Source organism: Dinoponera quadriceps, unplaced genomic scaffold (assembly GCF_001313825.1).
Source record: "Dinoponera quadriceps isolate SergipeBrazil2010 unplaced genomic scaffold, ASM131382v1 scaffold405, whole genome shotgun sequence".
Lineage (NCBI taxonomy): Eukaryota > Metazoa > Arthropoda > Insecta > Hymenoptera > Formicidae > Dinoponera > Dinoponera quadriceps.
Genome location: NW_014554754.1, coordinates 3,703,775 through 3,722,714, shown reverse-complemented (window position 1 = coordinate 3,722,714; position 18,940 = coordinate 3,703,775). Strand labels below are relative to the sequence as shown.

Here is an 18,940-nt window from a genome sequence, read left to right as displayed (position 1 = left end):
TACTCATTTCATCACGTGAATAGCGCAACGTTGAAAACATCATGTTGAATATTTTTATTTGATTAGATGCGCGTGCTATTTATACTTTCACAATGTTCTAATTTTGATATCTGTTAATTGAGCCTTACGTAAAAATCCTGTTTGAATAAAGTTCACTGAGAATTAACCGAGAGAAATTAGCTTCTATATATTACTTCTTTGTAGCCTCATGAAGTTTAATTCACCAAGATTTTGCAATTCTCAACTAAAAATTCTACTTTCATCAACTATATATATGAAATTAAATTTTTTTATCAAAAGTTCAAGTTCTATATGTCGAAATTATAGCACGCATTAAAGAAAGACGTCTTTACATCTTTATCCCCCATATAATCCCCCAACGGATTATCAACACGTGAATATCGCAACGTTAGTGCGATAAATGATACAAATGTATGTTTATGAATTCTTTTGCTCACTTTTGCTGAATATCTAAATTATAAATGTTTTTTCAAATATTTAAATGCTTCAAATTAACAGTAATTCTGAAAAAAATTCTGAACAAATCACGATATCCCTCTGCAAATATAAAATTATTATGCTTTTTCTTCTAACTCATTATGCCGTGTTTGGCTAACATGTTTCATTTGCACTTCTCGATTGTCTTCCTCCAGCATTATTATCCGTGAATAAGCCTGAGAGATTTAAAGTCGACACTTCGGGATCGAGCGTGATACAGCTGTCGAGCGAAAAGGTCACACGATGTTACGTGGTGATACGGCCCTGTCACATGTCAGGGTTTTATCGGTGCGGCCGGTACATTATTTTCATTTTTCCGGCGCAATATCATACTTAATTAAAGTAATCGCCGGACTTTGGAGCGAAATAATACGAACGGCGTAGTGCGTACAGACCGACACACAGTATGCGGCCACACCGGCCGCAATTCCGTGCGATTGATTGACAAGCGAAGAGAGTGCAGCCAGCGGCAGCAGCGATCGAAATTGCCACTGCGCTCGCGAATTGCAATTGATTCGCGGCGAGGCAACGTCACGTAACGTTAAACTCGTTATCGCGTTATCGGAAACGCGCGTTAACCGGTGGCGACTGTTATAACGCGAACCGATAAATATTATAGTACCGTAAAACAAAATCCGTCATAGAATACGTCGGCTTTGTCTTAACGTATCGACCGAATCCTAGAACGAGTAATGGCATATTGAGAGTATAAAACTTGAATATCAAGTCAGTTAACTAAAATAATTTTCCTTTCACCCTTGTTATTAAAAAAAGAAATGCTAGAGTTTTATATATAATCTTCGATATATGCTGTTAAAAAATTTGAAGTTTTAAAAATTTAATATCAAATTTGGGAGAAAGTTAATATGTACCTGTGTGTTTATAGGAATAATAAATTCGAAATGTTTGAAATTGTTTGAAGTTAAAATGACGAACGTTGCGTTGTGCCAAACAAAAAGAGAAGAGGGAATGAAATATCCTGGGGTTTAAAATATTAAACTTCTCATTACCTTATATATATATATAATATATCCTATTAAATTCAAGGCTTCCTCGCAATTCTGTAACAGAGTTTCCCTATCGTAACTCGTACATATTTTCAATATACAATGGTAATATTAAATGTTCTAACGACGGGAGATCTAAAAGAAGTACGTGTCGATGGACATACTTTTAAGCCATGGAATTATATCGGTCACTGCGATTCACCATGAATAACAGTCGTAAACAGAACAGAATATGGAATTTCGCGAAATGTGAATTTTATCAATCGTACAAAGACTGTTTCTTTTTGTACAACGTGCCATTCGTGCTAGTTCATGTTAAAATAAGGAAAAATATGCATGATTCGATATTCATGCATGAGAACGTGCCGAACTATGCGGGCTCGCTCGATATATATTAAGATACGCATTGAATAAACACTCGACGCGCCTTTTATCTGCGCGCGGAGTCATTCAAGCTGAAAACTTCACAATTTCTCTGTTTATTTAAACAAGCACGCAAAAATTAATTATATCTATACATTTATTATTTAATACCAAACGTCATTCACACAAATTAAATTACCGATTCCGTAATCGTTATTCGCAACCTGGTCAGGCATTTAACAAGAAGAGCGACCGCATTTCAAATTTCCAGCAGAACAATATACTATCGAAATTCGATATCAGCAAACACTTGAAAGTCGCATTTCGTTTTAAATTCGCGGTGACAAAATATCGGTCCCTCTGTTATATCGCAAACTCGCGATATTTACAGACACTATTTCCGTGTCTTTAATTCCTCATAATCCCAAGGATCGATAGATTATTTTTGTCTACGTGTTGCTCGTATTGCAAATTAATGAGACATTGCGTTCATTATTAACAGTGCTTACTTACATTAATATTAATGTTGCGCATCTAGAAAGACGGGTTTTGTGGTGGCGCCCCACACTTAAATCGCTAAAAGTTCGCGGCGCTACTAGGCGACACATACAACTCGCGAGCAAAAACGCGCATATACAAGGAGGCGCCGCGGGAAGCTCGGGAGAGCAGTCAGGGTTACTTAGTCCTCGTCCGAGGAGCCCTTTTCAACGGGGCATACTCTCGCTGTTAAACGACCCTCCGTGTGGCGGTTTTCACCAAGGCGACGAACCTCGGACGACATTCTGGACCAAACCTCGCCTAACTCCCGGCTTATTCTCGGCAAACGCCGAGCTTTCGGGTCATCTTCGCAACGCCTAGCTCCCCTTCTTCAACATCGAGCTTCAGCGCGCCATCAAGTTCCAGCACCCCATCGTCGACGCCGAGTTCCCGGCGCGCTCTCAGAAGGTAGAGCACCACCACGTAACGCCGACCACTTAAATGCTGAGTTCCATTCCAACACGCAATTTACAAGGCCGACAGCAAGACTAGTAGCCTACACACGGCCACATATGCAATCTCTCTACATTCGAATAAACCTGTTATTGTTATTTAACGCATCTTTATTAGCAGACTCATCATCTCAACCTCCGTCAACATCGCTAAACTTTTTCTTCTTGATAAGATTATTTTTTCAAGCGACGCGAGCAAAAGAATCCATAAACATACATTTGTATCATTTATCGCACTAATGTTGCGATATTCACATATAGATAACCCGTTGGGATTATAAAGATTGAAAGACGTCTTAACGCGTGACACGATGCAAAGCGTAGACCGGGCGGGCTCGCGTAAGTAATGATTACGTTATCTACGTTGGCTGTCACCAAAGACATACACTTGCCTCGCAGGGTCGCGATATTATTTCCCTGTTACATTTAATGTCTCTAAAGGACATACTCGGTTTCGATCCCGCGGTACAGTGCCACCATTGTCTCTCTGTTCTCTGCCTGGTGCTTGTTTTCTTTTCCACTTCCTCCCTCGTCTCGTCTCTCGCGTAGTCCTCCACTTCTCCGTCCTCTCTGCTCTCCTCTTTCATCCCTCTTCCACCCCCTTCGTTTCCTCTCTGTCCTTTCCCCTCCCACCGCCGCGCGTTTGCCGTTTCTGTGTCTGTCTCCGGACGGAGGAAGGAAGCGCTCCAGGAAATTCATTTGCAGAGACGTGGCACCGTACAGCAAAACACGAATGATATATTTACATGGCGCCGAGGGAGAAACCCGGCGAGATGGATTTACTCGGGAAAGGTTTATCGAGCGTTACGCAGGGAAACGCGAAATATATTTTTTGAAAGGAACGCGCTAATCCACTCTCGAAGCCGCGGAAGTTCGTCTGTAGTTTTTGCCCTCATCTGCCATGAATTCCCCCGAGCCGGGTTTTCGGGCGCGGCTGAGAAATGCGCGACGTGAGCCCGAGTATTTCGCGGCTCTGCTTATTTACGACGTTTACAGATACTAGTTGACGCTTTCGCGATAAAAATAATATGCAGAAAAAAGTCTCCATTAACGACTTTTTCACGTGGCGTTAAAGTCGCGCGTAGCGAATGAATTGGATTAAATATTGCACAGCTTCGACAACGCGTTGTTATTTATTTATATACGAAAACTTGTGAATATAGGCTTCACCGCGCCGTCCGGGGAAGTATAATTAAATTTTCGTCGAGTGAAATTTTCGGTAGTGACATTATTCCTAATTAAATTAAGTTCTGACAAAGCAGAAATCGAAAATTGTCTCGTGAAGGCTCAAGCGCAGAGATAAATCCATCTCATCGGTTTTGTGCACTTGAATAGCATCGGGGGGAAAATCGATCGATTCTTCGCGAATGTACTTATCTCGTGCTCGACGCGAGAGCCATAAACTTGTACGATGGAGGAACAAGTACATCGATAATATCGGGCCGCCTTTTATTGCTCCGAGAGCTTTCGACATAGCCAAGCCTCTCACCGTTTATCTTGGCATGTCAGCCGCAATGTCGGCTTAGCATCGCTTAATAATATACTTATCGACATTATTGTACCATAATCGCGTATATTTACCTCTAGAATAATCACTATTGCATTTTATTTACTTGCTGCAGTCGTGCCCGCGAGCTAACCGCTGTCAAAACGGCGTGACAATGTTAAATCTCAACTCAGCAATAAATAAATTTTAGGAGCGCGCGTGCCACACTGGTTAAATTAAGCCGGTTCGATATAATGGTTTCAAAGGTGAGGAAATACTATAATGGCGTTTAGTATGTCGTTTGTCATATCGGTAGTTTTAAATTGCCACCGTTTGTGATAAACACTTAAATATTTTGCGATTTTATTATGTGGTATATTATCGCTATGTGTTGACGTTCAAAATTTTTCTCGCTAATATTCAGATATGTTTAAAGATATTAAGTATACGAGATGTCTCTTTTATTGATATTTAATGTCAAAATGAACTGCTTGCTGAAACAGTTCGAAGGATTCGACTTAATTGCTCATTTGTTTATCAGATATTGTCGGTGGTATTGTTGGGCAGAAAAATATATCTCTTATAAATTTCTCAAGACATAACAATAACTTAAAATCGAAGATTAAGCGTTACCTGTCAAGTTAAACATTGTCGGTGTTCTTCTACAAATCGGCTCTTCTCGCGTCTCATTTCTTGTATAAAAAAATCATTAGATGCCATCATAGAGTTGATTAATATCTCAATTAAAATCACGATTATCGTCTCGCATCGCTGGAGAGCCATCCGTCGGATTAGGGGTCACTTTTCGTCGGAATATTTTCAGTGAAGATTCGCAGTGGAAACAGAGATTCCCGGAGGAAACGGCCGTACGTAGTTAGACGCAAAGAGTGGAGGGGGGGGGGGTGCGCGCACGCGGTGAAGTTCATTGCCGTTGTTGAAATTGCCCCAAAAGATCTCTCGCTGTCGACTCGTTGGACACGCGGAGAGGCACGCGGGGGTGTCGGTACTTATGCTAAAATACGTAACGAGCTCGCCACGGTTTGGCTCGCCTTAATTTACGCCTTAATTTCCCATGGCACCGCAAGCGTCCGGAGTCGATCTCGCGGCTCGCAGTATTCAACCTAAGAACGAGGTTTCGGATAGAAACACACTGTTGTCGCGTTACGTGAGCTCACGAGTTTCATGTTATCACGTCTTCGAACGAACGCGCGACAATGTTTCAGTCGGGTTTTCTGCACATTAATTTAAAAGAAATCAATCTACGACGCGAGTCACTTAACGAAGATTCAAATGACGAACCTGACTGCAATTATCGACAACTCGTATGCATGAATCGATGGTAACTGTGTTGGTGTCGTCGTATATAACATAACGATATAACATAAGTGCGTGAGCTCGCGACAATGATCAGTCACAAGTGTCCCTACCTCTGATCGTTGCGATCATCTCGTCCATACAACCGATCTCCTCGTGTTCGCACGAGATGGACGACAAGTCCCGGCAAGTTTAGACTCACGGTGATTAAGCGTGAGCAAAAGTGGCGGCGGAGTAAAGGGGTGTTGGTGGAGTCCGGTATACTCGCGTCGGGATTTAGTGGTCCATCTTCTCTGTTCTCGTGATAGCGTCACATGCAACCGCATGCCTCCACCACCATGTTCGGCAATGTTTTTCGCGTGATCGTGTTGTTCGTGTCGATGTAGAGCAGCTGAATCGGGGCGAGCTGCGTCGGCGAGCAGCACGGCACTATCTCGCTCTTCCGCTGCACGTTGCCCTTGTTGCCCAACAACTTCTGTAAGCAGGAGCGACGTCACCATGCTCGTTAAATTCGCAGAGATTCGCGTTTTGCACAAATGCGGGCGGGTATGATAAATTTATGACTGACGTGCGTGGCTTTATTGTCGATTTCCGAGCGATCCTCCAGCCTGGAGTCGGTGAACTGGGAGAACTTGAAATTATACGATAAAAAATTCTATTTTTTTTTACATGATTTTTTGCTCTGGAAGTCATATCTCGTTCGTGGAATTATATGATTATAGTGAAATAACAGGGCAAAAACATTACTGTTCAAGTAATAAAGTGACATCAAATGACATATGACGTTTTAATGACGTAAATATTATTGATGTTGGAGACGTCATTAAGACGTTACGCAGACGTCACTTAACGTCACCTTGTTTGAGTGGATAAATGTAATGTTTAATACATATTCTAGATACATTATCTTGGGAGTTTATTTTCATAGAAATTACTTGATAAAATTCTGATTTTTTTTTTAACTTATCTGTTCCCGCCTACAAAAGATACTTGTTTCGAAAGAAACAACTCGGCGAGAGAAAAGGGGATTGATTATCGGAGTTGGAATAAGTTTCGAAGTAAATTTTAGTCATTTGCAAAGAGTTGCGGTGTTTGGAGGTCCGTGTTTTAATAGTGAAACGTTCCGTGAGAAATAGCGGGCGAACGGATAAAGAGCGGTAGAGGCGAATACCGTTCTTTTCAGCCGCCCCCGGGCTAAACGTAAGAAAGTCATCTCCATTTCGCGTATGCAAACGATATTTCTCGCGTCACGCTTCGTATATGGCAGAAAGCATAGACCTAAGTTAATGGGGTTTTACGTTGCGTGATAATGGAGTCTTAACGCCCCATTATCGTTACGAGTTGCAAACTATATTACCCACATTATGTGCCGCGGTATAACAAGAGTGCCTCTACCCGACTTTTATTAACAATTAATGCAGGTAATAAAGGACGCGGTTATGCAGGGCGACTATATTTTTTTACGTTAAGTAAAGCGTAAATTGGCCGTAAGAGTCGGAAAGGAATTACTTCTTCTGCTGGACAGTCTTTATAGAAGTAGGAACCATGAGACTACGTGTGTGCATGGAAGAATGCATGAAATATAAATCATTCGCTTTCTTGATTCAGAATTTTTCGTACCAGAGAAACGTGAATAAGAAAAGTCGCGAAGATGCTTCTACTCGATGTTGAAATGCGGCGACTCAATCGATACAATTGATTTCAATCACTTAAAGTACGTAACGCTTAACTCTATTCTTTCAATGGAATGCAATTATTCTGAAAACGAGATGCAACGCGTCGATTTCTGAGGCTTTTTATACGCGTTATCGGCAATAATAAGTCTTGCGTATCAGTAATATTAGCAATATGCCTTACGTAATGCGATATGATTGACAGTAAAAGCGAGGAGAAACCTTTTCGAAATAGCAAAGGAGAGAGAAAGAGGCGCAGCGTCAGTGTCCTTCCCACCCTCCTCCGCGTGTCACTTGCGTTTTTTGCGCGCACAAAGATGGAACGAATATAAATCACTCTGGCAACATAAATTTCTCCCAGCGGCACGATAATCGGTTGTTACATATCCGCGTACTGTACGATCTGATAAGAGCGAGCTATTTCGCGAAATAAGAATGCTGGGTTATTTAGTTCACAAAGAAAACCTTTTTACTATATTGCAAGTGATATATATATTAACCACGTTGTAATAATATAAACAGGAAAAACCTAGGGAAGAAGGATTAGCTGAATAATCGATGATTCTAGTTATTTCGAAGAATTCTGATATGAAATGATATGAGAATCAAGCAATGCACTCTAATGATAACGAAAAAAATTAATAACTGATAAACTATACTTAAATATTGGAAAATACAAAGTTGTATGAATGTACGAATAGATCTATTTGTATTTATACCGAAACTTTAGGACTAAATTATTAATTGGATTTTTACTAAGGGTTAATTAAGTTCAGTAGACAGCGTGTCAACACAATTACGATCGACATTAATTGCGAGACAAGACGAGAGAATAAAATTTCCAACGTTAGAGTTGGAAACCAGAAATTAAATCAAATTCGACTTTGGAATTTCTGCTAAACACTAAAGACGCGAATCTAGATTCAATCTGTATTTTTGCAGATCGACCTCGTGAAAACGCGAAAAGTCGTGTTGTTCTCACCCTGATAACGTTGCTGTGAGACGAGCTGTTTACGGTCAAGGATGCTGCCGAAGAGCAGGATCCTCGACAGAAGTACGCGTGATACCCGCTCGGGTACAGAATCCAGTCGTTCCAGCCGATGTCCTCGAAGTTAATGTAGAGCTCGTCTCTGCAGCACTCCTTCATTTCGGGCAGGCAGTTCGAGTTCCTCTTGGGCCTGTTCCTCTGCGGCAACGGCGCCGTGTGGATTACGAGGAAGGGCTTTAGAGTCAACTCGACGGATACCGGAGCGGTGTCGCGGTTATCCGAGCAAGTGTTGCAGGCTATTTGAATGGTGTGGTTCAATCGGTGTCGATTTACCCACTTCTTCACTATGAAATCCACGTTCATTTCCACCCAACCCTCTGAAAGTGAAGATAGCGCGAAATCGTTATAGTTTGTTGGCACGAATATAATGGTGATATGGAGTAATGTCGCGCGATGTTCCGGAGGAACCTGTTGCAAGATCCGACGTTTAAAAAAATATGACTTTCCTCAAGCAGAGTATAATTACTGCAACATTCGTTGCTCTTTAGTTGATTAATTTTTGCGGCAAGGGTATTAGACTTCTCACACTTTAATTCTTTAATTTTCGATCGAATTCTTTCGGAACGATAAACGCAATAAATTTTCTGTCGAGACTTTGACATGACACTCTTCTGGTCAGACTTTTCGTTTAACGATCGATTCCCAATCGTATCCCGCAGCGATCTGTAGGAAACGTTAGAGATCGCTCATGATATCGTGATATCAGAAAATTATCCTTCATCATTCGTATGAAATTTTCGGCGAAATTGCGATGTGCTAGCGGAGGACGAGCTCGCAAAGTGCCTGCAGTGATGGGATAACAAAATTTCACGACGGAAGATTTCTATGCGGTGTGGATTCGTGACGAACGGACGGACGGATAGACGGGGGTGGGATTCCATTCGCCATTTACCTACCTCCAATATCGGTCTCGAAGATTGCCATGACGGTGTTCTTTTCGAAGCTTCCACCCTGGTCCCAGTGATCGAGCTCGGATAGAACGAAGGTCTGGTTGAGATAGTCATTCTCGTCGTACTCCTTGTAGAACCAGAGCTGAGCCGAGGTCACGTCGACGAATTGCATCTCGTTCGGCAGGTAAAACGTGAAACAGGTTGCACTGAACTCTACTAGGTGATTCGAGCTGTGATGGCATTTCGTAGCATCGGCTACACCTGTAACATGTAACAGTCGCGTTGTATTTTCTTAGGAAAAATATAATAAGGTCAATATCGTCAGATTTTAAACAAAAAGGTCGAAAGGAAAACTGATTAGATTCGATAAATTAATCTTTATCAGAGTTTTCCATTTCTTTGAAATATTCACACTTCGATTTTTTTACCGCGATCTACAAAAATATTTTATTATGACGTTAGATACACGTGGAGATTGATTTAGGATATCCGACGGAAATAAGCGACAAAATTATCGATAAGAGAATTATCGCGAAAAAATTCTACGAGTTTTATTACTTATTTAACGTGTTTTATAATTTATTTTTATTAAATTTTAATTTCGTAAGAGTATATATTTCGATTTTATGAGTTATGAAAGGAGAAAAAAATATATATTCCCGTTTTTTCATGGGAATATGAAACGCACGCGATAATATCGTTCTTCTCTACTATCGTCCATCTCACTTTTTATCCTTCTGATAATTTTAATATTCCTTATTTAGCCTCTTCTCTGAGAGCGTCATATGGCTATCCGGTTGCCTCTCTGCCATGACGAACGCGTATATGCGGGTTATCCCATTACAAACTAATTTAGTATACCAACGAACGACATTGGAGACTCAGTTATTCGAGACTTTTGAGAGTGCGCCTTTGGCTGCACGATCGGCCTGCAATTTACGGCGATGCTCGAAGCAAGCCTCAAATGGAACCACAATTATCTGAAAAAGTGCGCGTTAAAAGGCTCTTGTAGCTGGGACAAAGTGCGAAAAAGGATATCTCTGAGCGAGCACGTGCAATAAGTGACCCTGAGGTTAAACAGAACTTCGATGATCGAATCATTCGCGCGTGATAAAAAAAGTCGATAACTGTCCAAAATTAACGGAAAAGGACACTTTAGCAATTATTTGCATATGATTGCCTGAATTGCGCGAAACATCGCAAAACGTAAATTATTTTGGTATTTAAAAAAATGTAACGCATATTTTAACAACATGAATATTCGCTGTTGTCTTTGCACTGATTAAAATAATAAAAGTCCTCTTGGAAAACTGAAAAAAAAAAGAGTCGGCTTATGTAAATTTGAAGTCACTATTGTTATTTTTTTTTTTTTTTAGACTTTGGTGTTGTTTTATGAAACATTTCCTGACAATTTTCACGTCGAAATTGTCCAGCCCTATTCGCGACTCGGAAAATCGCCGCGAAAAACCGCGCGTCAAACTCCGCCGACGCGTATATGTCGATTGTTCTGCGGCAATCTGCGATGCAACATACACTATCAAGCGCGTGGAAATTATTTCCGGGCGGATTCTTGGGCGATCAGCGTGTCCGATTGATCGCCACTTCCGCATGATTTGTAGCCGGGATTATGCAACGCCAGGCGTCAGAGTGAATCTGTATCGTTGCACAACGCGTGCCAAGCGTCAGTAACACACACAGATACGTTACATTTTTACCATCACATTTGTTGTTTATTGTTTTCCATCTAAATAACGGCCTCAACTACACACACTTTGTGAATACGTACGAGCGGAAAGACTGCTCTCACTGACCTCATTGAGTTTTTAAATACATGCTATATTTTAAATAGAATGTCAAACTTCCTCTCTGTAACGCCTAAAAAATCGGTTATAAAACGAAGAGTTGCCTCCACAATGATGATAACAGAAGTTGTTATTATGTATGATGCAACGATCGCGTTAATGAGTAGCTCAACCACGTAAAAACAAAGCGGGATTCTATTTCTTTTTTATTTTCGCGAAATGTTTTATCCGTGATATAGTCATTGTATAATATTGTTCTCTAACTGAGAAAATATAATCATTCTCGCATCATACAATCCTCACGTTCCGTCGGAGATTAGTCTATCGCACTCCTGTAGTTCATCAGCTTTTCATTTACGCCCAGCACATACCCGATTTCCGGGCCGAATTATTCACGGGACGAATTCCACGTACCTTCAGGACGTTTTCGAACATGTACTACTTTCCAGCGGAATTCGACAGCGCGATGAACACTTCCGGTTCACTGACCTTCGACCGCACTGCCGTAATCTGCAGCTTTCGCGCTGAAATCGCTGCGGGTTAACGAGGCCAAATGTTCCGCGCCGATATTACGAGAGCCCGTACGACTTACCGTGTATATGTGAATATGTGCGCGCGCGTACATCCGTGTGCGGTAGATTCGTGACGGAATTAGATAAAAAGCGACTTGGGCACAGTCAGATTGGCTTGCGCAATCGCCTTGCCGCGGAAAGTCATATGAAATATATGCAGTGACATATCAATGCGCGCCAATGTTAGTAAGGCTGTAGCTGTGAATCGTAGAGAAATTAGATTCGGCATAAATTTGTGAATATTGCCTTTCTCTCTCTTTCTTCTGCTTTTTCATCTTTTTGTAAGCTTTTATCTTATTTTAATGGACTTGTTTCTTGGTTAGAGAAGACGCTTTTCTGACACTTTCATTATGAAAAGTATAGATCTCTAAAAAATTTCGTAAACGCGGTCAACGTATTCGCACAGTCTCGCGTGCGCGCGAGAAACACGGTAAAAAGGCGTGAAAGAAAATTCGGGACAATAATATTCAGCATATTCGTGCAGCTGATGAACGGTTATACACTATCGTATTCCCGCATTCCGCCATCCGCAAGAAATTATGTGTTCGTAAATTATGCATCGCTCCACGTTGCAAACAAAGTTGCATGACGCGGTAAAATGCCGAAATGGAAACAGTTGGCTTTAAGCGTAAAAACGTTCGCGTGTGCTACCTTATCACGGGCAATTGTTATTCTAAACGGGCGCAGGGAGAAAAATTTAAGCAATGAATCCCTTAATTATCTTTTTAGCTTACGCCACACCCCTTTATAAATCTCCACAGTGGATCTCGGGGGAAAAACATTTGCCTCGTGCGTTAACGGTTAATTCAAACGACATTTGGCAAAAATGCAAATTCACCTATTCTTCTCTCGTTTCTTTTGCCTATTCTCCGCATTCTCTTATTCTCTCTCGCGCATTCGATAAAATTCCTCGGAGTAACATTTCATTTCGCGAGCCGGAAGGTTTCGCGCCGCACGAACGGGGCGGATCTCCCGGACGGTTCTGCGATTTTAAGAAATTCGCCAAACACGTCGAAAATGATTCACGCGGGCGATTAAAATGTCGGAACCGTGATTTCGCGTCGTAATTCGAGGTAAATTTCCGCCGCGCCGGGATTCATACGTACGTCGTTCACGCGGCTTCCGTATTTGCATCGTCGCGGAAAATTTGAAATTCATGGTCCCAGTCGGTACCTATCCAGAAGTGCCGCACCGCGGAGAGAGAAACGGCGTCATTGTTACCGGTTCTCGTTTATTTCGAGGGAGCCGTGCAATTACGCAATATTCATATCCTCGCCGGTGTTTCTCGTCTGGCTGGCCAAGAAGGGGTTGTCGAGAGGCACGGCCAGCCTGCAGAAAGAATGAAGCGAGCTTCTCAGGAAACTATTTTCGAGATGCGAGATGGTTAGCTTCACGCGTGTATGCCGGACATATGTGCGAATATAAAATGCTAGATGATCATCAGGAATCAAGTGGAAATTCAAAAATATTGTTAACTACAGGGCCATTAAGAGTCTATATATTGATCTAGTACAGCAGTAATGTATAAAATCAAAGTAAATACCGTCAAGTATAGATTTAATATCGACATCTATCAATATAAATTTATTATATATCTATAAGTACACTTATTTTTTTGATCTACAGGTAGAAATTGTTTGCGAATAATTAACTTCGATAATCCCAGAAAAATTTTAGACTTCGGGTTTGGTTGCCGTGATAATAATGAAAGAGGATCATTATTTTCATATGTCGAACGTAATACATACATTTCTATATCCATGTCGCGAAATGATTAAAATAACACATTTCTGGAAGCTAGTATATATTTTTAGAATTTTTTTACTAGTGATATCTGTTGATGTTAGCGCATACATACGTCCACTTACAACAATACACAGTTATTGCGCTTGTAGCTTTTCAAACGTCATTAAAAAATGTTGCATAAACAGTCCGCCTGCGAGTGCACTTTCGCTGTACGAAATTTCGATATCGATCAAGTGTTCGGATACGTTTCTGGCACAATAGTTCATTTGTGGATTCACTTCATCTGCGCTCCCTTGGAAAAGCGCGCGCACTCGATATTCAGGGAATTTGTATCGAACACTCGGAAGCCGGCTGGCACCATGAGAAGGATGTGCTCACAATATTCACGAATGATGTATATTTCCTCACGTGTTGTTCGTTCTTCGCCTTTTCTCTATTTACATGCCGCGCTGAATAACTGTTCATTAGCAATCTCCGCGAATATTTTTGCCGTAGCGCAACTATGCACAGAAAACAAGGGTATTTTCGAGATCGCGCACTTATCGTGATTTCAGCGTTTGTGAATCCGCGATTTCAGTATTTCCCTCCGAAATCTATTGTTTAGTTACCTAAATCCGTTCGAATATAAACGGGAGATTTAGTTTTCTGATCAATATTTGATATCATTTGAAACTTCAGAGAGAGGTGATCGCACATTGTCTATTTTGATCTGCCTTTCGAATCTTACCTTCGTGCGGGAACACGACGACCTGGTTAGTTTTTCCGTAAAAGCTCTCCGCCGGTTTATCCGGCACGAGCGGAGCTCCGGGTCGAAGTTCGAGCACATTGCCGTTTATCAGAGGCTTCGGCAAGGTCGACAGCGGCATCGAGACTTCGGGCGGCTTCGACAGCCTCAGTTTCCTCAGGATCTGTTGCTTCACATACTCCACTCTTAGCTCGGTCAAAAACGAATTATGATCGATCAAGATCTTATTCTGTGCGCAGCCGGGACAGTTGTTCTTCTCACTGGCCGGCGTCGCTGCTGATTGGGAAGAGGACGTCAACATGTTCGACAAGTTCATCATGAAGTTTGGCATTTTCCAGGTGCTCAAGACGAAAGCACTGTTCGCGCCGAAAACGACGATGAACACAACGAGTAGACGCATTTTCTCACCGCCGGCACAGACAATGATCGAACTCGATTCTCCGACTTGACGGTCGGCTCGAACCAATTCGGTTAATCAGCCGATGGTTCACTTGAACTCCTCGAGTACTGATGGTTACTGAAGTCCCATTGGACGAGCGTCCCGACTACACCCGGATGAGCCTGACGCATGGATTCCGAATGTAATATCTGCAAAATCGATTATATCGATCTTCGAGCTTCCGTATTCTTCCTTTTTATCAGACTCAGGGTTGCAATCTTGTTGACCAACGAGGATTTTTTGAAAGTTCTGTTAGGTAAACAACCAGTAAAAAGGATCGATTAGTAAAAGCCGTCTTTCTCGTTCAATGTTGGGTGCGATAATTAAAATTTAATTGCGAGGATAAAATTGTTTGATGATATAATGTAGGTGCCGGCATTTATTTCTAGAGTTTCAACATATGGAGCGTACGAACTGTATGGTAGCCGGCTACCACGTCGAAACGCTCTTTATCTCGCGAATAATATTTTTAATATTAGATATTTTCTTGCATACGCCTCGTTCTTTTATAGGAAATCTTTAATCGGCATTGCGAAAAATACTACAAAAAATACCAAAAATAATCGAATAATTTTACCTTCTCGCTCTTAAATTTCAATTATCGCGTCCAATATCTAGCGGTAGCTCTTACTAATCAATCTTAAACTGCTTGTTGACAAGGTTGCAAAAGGTCGGTCGAGTTGGTATCTCGCGAGATTCGATTCATGGAACCAGTTTGCGTCGGTCGGCCGCCGCTCTTCTTTTGCTTCTTCTTCTTCTCGAAGCACTATTTTCCCACTCTAGAAGCGCCGACCTACGAGGGTCGGCGGCGAGTCTCTGCGCGTACGAAGAAGGAGGCTCGACCTCCTGGTCGTGTCGCGAACCGATTCTTGACGACGATCTCTCTCGGGGTGGTCGACACCGTTCTGGGCGACGCGTTCACGAAGACTGGAGGTGAATCGTCACGATGGTCCAGTGATGTAGTTGACTCCGCGGCCGTGTGAACTTTGCACCGCCGCCGCCGGCGGGGCCAATGTGGATTGGATGGCGATGCTCTTATCAGCGGCGCAAGCACGCGCCGCGAACATGTCGCCGATGGGATTCCGTGTGTCCACACTTCGGTTCCTGGTTGAATTCCCTAGTCGGCTGGCTCTGCCTCCGTAGGTCGTTGGAGTTCGTCTCGTTCATCGTCGACCGACGTTACTGTCAATTCTGCGAGTTTTTCTTCCTCGCGACAAGAACGTAGTTTCGCATATAGATCATTTGTACCTATAACGAGGCGTGATAAGGCGCCTATTACTGATATGAGATGCTGTATAAAAATATTTCGAAGCAAATATCTTCGGAGAACTGCTACACACTTTAATTTTTATTCAAATATATATTTTGTAAGCAAATTTTTGGCACAAATCAAGTGAAAAACTTGGCGAATTTTCATAAAGCCGGGCTACACGGATCTTCAAGTTCTGTGTACTATTATCGTGATATTACTATTTTGCCTAAAAATCTGAAAGATTGTTTGTTTTTTCTTTTTCTCAAAAATACTAACTGTATAATGGTTTGCTTTAATATATTACATGATATACTAATTCCCTTGTATGTAGACGTACATATTCCTTTTCTTAAATATATATAATTTCTTTTTCTATTAATTTATACTATAATATTACAACGTCCTTGAGAAAAAATGAGCTAGAATGATAATAAAGGCATCTAGTTATCCATCTATCTTTTCATTAGGATATTAATGTGGAGAAATAAGTTAGGTTTTAAAATGGCCATGTAACAATTTATCGAAGTCAATCGCTAAGGTTATAACGGAACTTTTGGCCATGACGTAGCTTCGACTTACGAAAAAATTGAGGATACTTATATCGCTCGATTGCGCTCATTAGAACTGACGCAAGACTCTTGCAAGGCAAATGTTTACCGTGAAAAAGATTGATGTGAGCTACGCCACAAATTGGTGTCAACGTTTCTTTAAGCCGAGCCCTGCAATTCGCAGTTCATCGGAGCACACCACGTTACTTACAGAAGATGACCCACCTCGCTGATCCGGAAACGTAGAACATCTTTTTCCTCCTTGACGTGTCGAACACCGAAGCGAACTTAAAATATCACCGAGTGCTTTTAAGTTGCCCGCCGAGATTTATTTATGTATCGGGTCCGACAAGACGCGACTGCGATCTCTTTCGGAAGCTTGGAGACATGGCTGGGGAAACATGGAGGCGGTAAAACACTTGCTTGCTTGCACTTGGACCGCCTCGTTCTTCCGGTTTAATAAACCATGCAATAACGATTCTCGTAAAAAAGAACTCTCGTAAAGAAACACGACGTTAAGCACTTTATCGTTTCCTACTGTTCGTCGGTGTCATTAATAATCGCGGTGAAACTAGCTTCGTTACGTGCGTCGTTTCGGCATTTGAGCGCGGGCGGCCTCTTTTTCCCTTTTCGCTCATTCCCGTTGATTTGTCGAACTTCATGGTTCGTAAATTATAGCCAGAATCCTCCGCGTTGAATTATTCTATAATTTGCGCCCAACACACAGCGCGCATAATCAGCAGTTCGCGCACGTAACGCTCATTTGTAGATCGCAGCGTTTGTTTGCGTTATCTTATTATCGGTCGTTACTGAAATATAATTTTTCGAATTGACGGACATAACATCGTTATTCAAATAATGTATTATAATGTTGCCCGTTCGTCGGCGCAAAAAAGTTTCATCTACCTGCTTGATAACACAATAACGTGACACATTATTCATAATTCTTTATACCTTTGAAATTACATCTAATTACACGCGAGAGATGTCGTCAATCACATGTCGACTGAATGTACATACATTAATACAAACAAAAAATTTCACTCATATATGAAGCGTAATTATTTTTCTCGCTCGAAAGAAAATACATATTTATGGATTTATCGAATGTTGCGAAAGAGAGTGAAATATTCGCCATGTCCGTAAATATGACTGATACATTCGTATGTATAAATTTCTGTCACTACATGCATGCATAAATTAATGCGGATTCCCTACCTCCATTATCTCACTGGAAATACGTTTGCATATTTCTGTAAATGTAACGATTTCTTTCTTCGAGAGTCACCTCGAATTATACCGCGATATATCCGCGAGTTTAATAACGAGCGCGAAAGGGGAAGCTGATCGTGACGAGCGAAAACTTTTTGTCGCGAACTTTCCGGAGGTTTAATTTCCGACGCGTATAACGAGAACGATCCGCGGCGTTTAACGCGCTGCCGTCAAAGGTGCCAGATTCGACGCGAGCCGGGCGTCGATGGTGGCGCGCGAAACTTTATTATTACCTGGGGAACACAGTAATTTAAAATCGCCATCAATTACGAGCTGCGCCATCGTATAATGAATAACGATGAAGCAATAATCAGCAGTGAAATAATTGGGAAGCTATACAGCTGCTTGATAAAGACCGTCTCCCGGAGAAGAGATGGAAAAGTTGATTATTTCATGGTCGTGTTTGAAACGCACGAAAAAAAGAACATCTCTATGCGCTACTTTATAAAGAGGGTAATAATATTCCCTTTTTCATTTTTTACTCTGTCCATACAGTTAATGAAACTTCAAAATGATATGTTGTACATCCTGTTCCGAGAGTTCATTCACTTTCACATTTGAGTCTTAAAACGCTAAAAATAATAGAGTAGGATAACACAAGAGTTATCTAAGCTAACCTCCAGTAAAAAAATCTTCTTCGCTTTAAATCGTGCTTTCTTTCTTTGTTAATGATTTAGTTTCGATAAGTGGAGCTGATGTTCTTTCTCTGGCTTGGACGGCAACTGATTTGGTCCATAGGCGGTAAACAGAAGAGCGATTACAATTTTGTAGGGGAGAACGAATTTTGCGCAACACGATAGGGAAGTCAGAGGCGATTGTAACGTCCGTTTCATATATTATAAGGAGTACGCGATATATCCACGGCGTATTGAAGTTGCCTCCGTCCAAAGATCACTTTATAGTCACGTTTTTTTCGCGTGAAAGCTCTCCGACAAGAAATTGCTTAACGGTGATTGACGGCTGAGGAGGTCCCTTGGATTCGAACGGGTCGGAAGGGCCAATGACCTTCTTCTTAACAAAAGTAATATCGCTAATATTTACGTTACACACTATGTGTCAGTTTATCTGCGTAAAAGTGTCATCGTGTAATACGTTAAACGGTATACAACATATCTCTACACGATAGTAATGTATTTACGTTATATGTTGCGTGTTTAATTTCATACTTTGGTTTATATTTACCTAGCGACTTATCAAGTTTTACGTGAGTATCGCGTTGAGTAGATATTGTATGAATTGCTCAAATACGAGATGACAAATATGTCCTGTCGACTCATCGGTTAATATTGAATTCAT

At 41.4% G+C, this 18,940-nt stretch overlaps 2 protein-coding genes across 4 annotated transcripts in view; one reads left to right on the top strand and one right to left on the bottom strand.

Annotated features, from left to right (window-relative positions):
* The window catches only part of LOC106741335 (transcription factor EC), a 105,349-nt gene that overhangs the window by 750 nt on the left and 85,659 nt on the right, over positions 1–18,940 (top strand). The window lies entirely within an intron of this gene.
* On the bottom strand, positions 1,969–15,485 carry LOC106741336 (inhibin beta A chain). Of its 3 annotated transcripts, XR_001374169.1 has the most exons (6): positions 15,204–15,485; positions 14,116–14,821; positions 9,275–9,529; positions 8,313–8,695; positions 5,771–6,132; positions 1,969–5,464 (listed from the first exon to the last, which is right to left on the bottom strand). XR_001374169.1 is itself a non-coding variant. In XM_014613196.1 (5 exons), the coding sequence occupies exons 2-5, from the start codon at positions 14,531–14,533 to the stop codon at positions 5,968–5,970; spliced, it is 1,221 nt and encodes a 406-aa protein (XP_014468682.1). In that variant the 5' UTR covers positions 14,534–14,821; positions 15,204–15,485; the 3' UTR covers positions 1,969–5,967. The 3 variants fall into 3 exon arrangements, 2 of the variants coding, with proteins under 2 accessions (XP_014468682.1, XP_014468683.1); XM_014613196.1 differs by having other exon boundaries at positions 1,969–6,132; XM_014613197.1 differs by having other exon boundaries at positions 1,969–6,132; positions 15,150–15,211.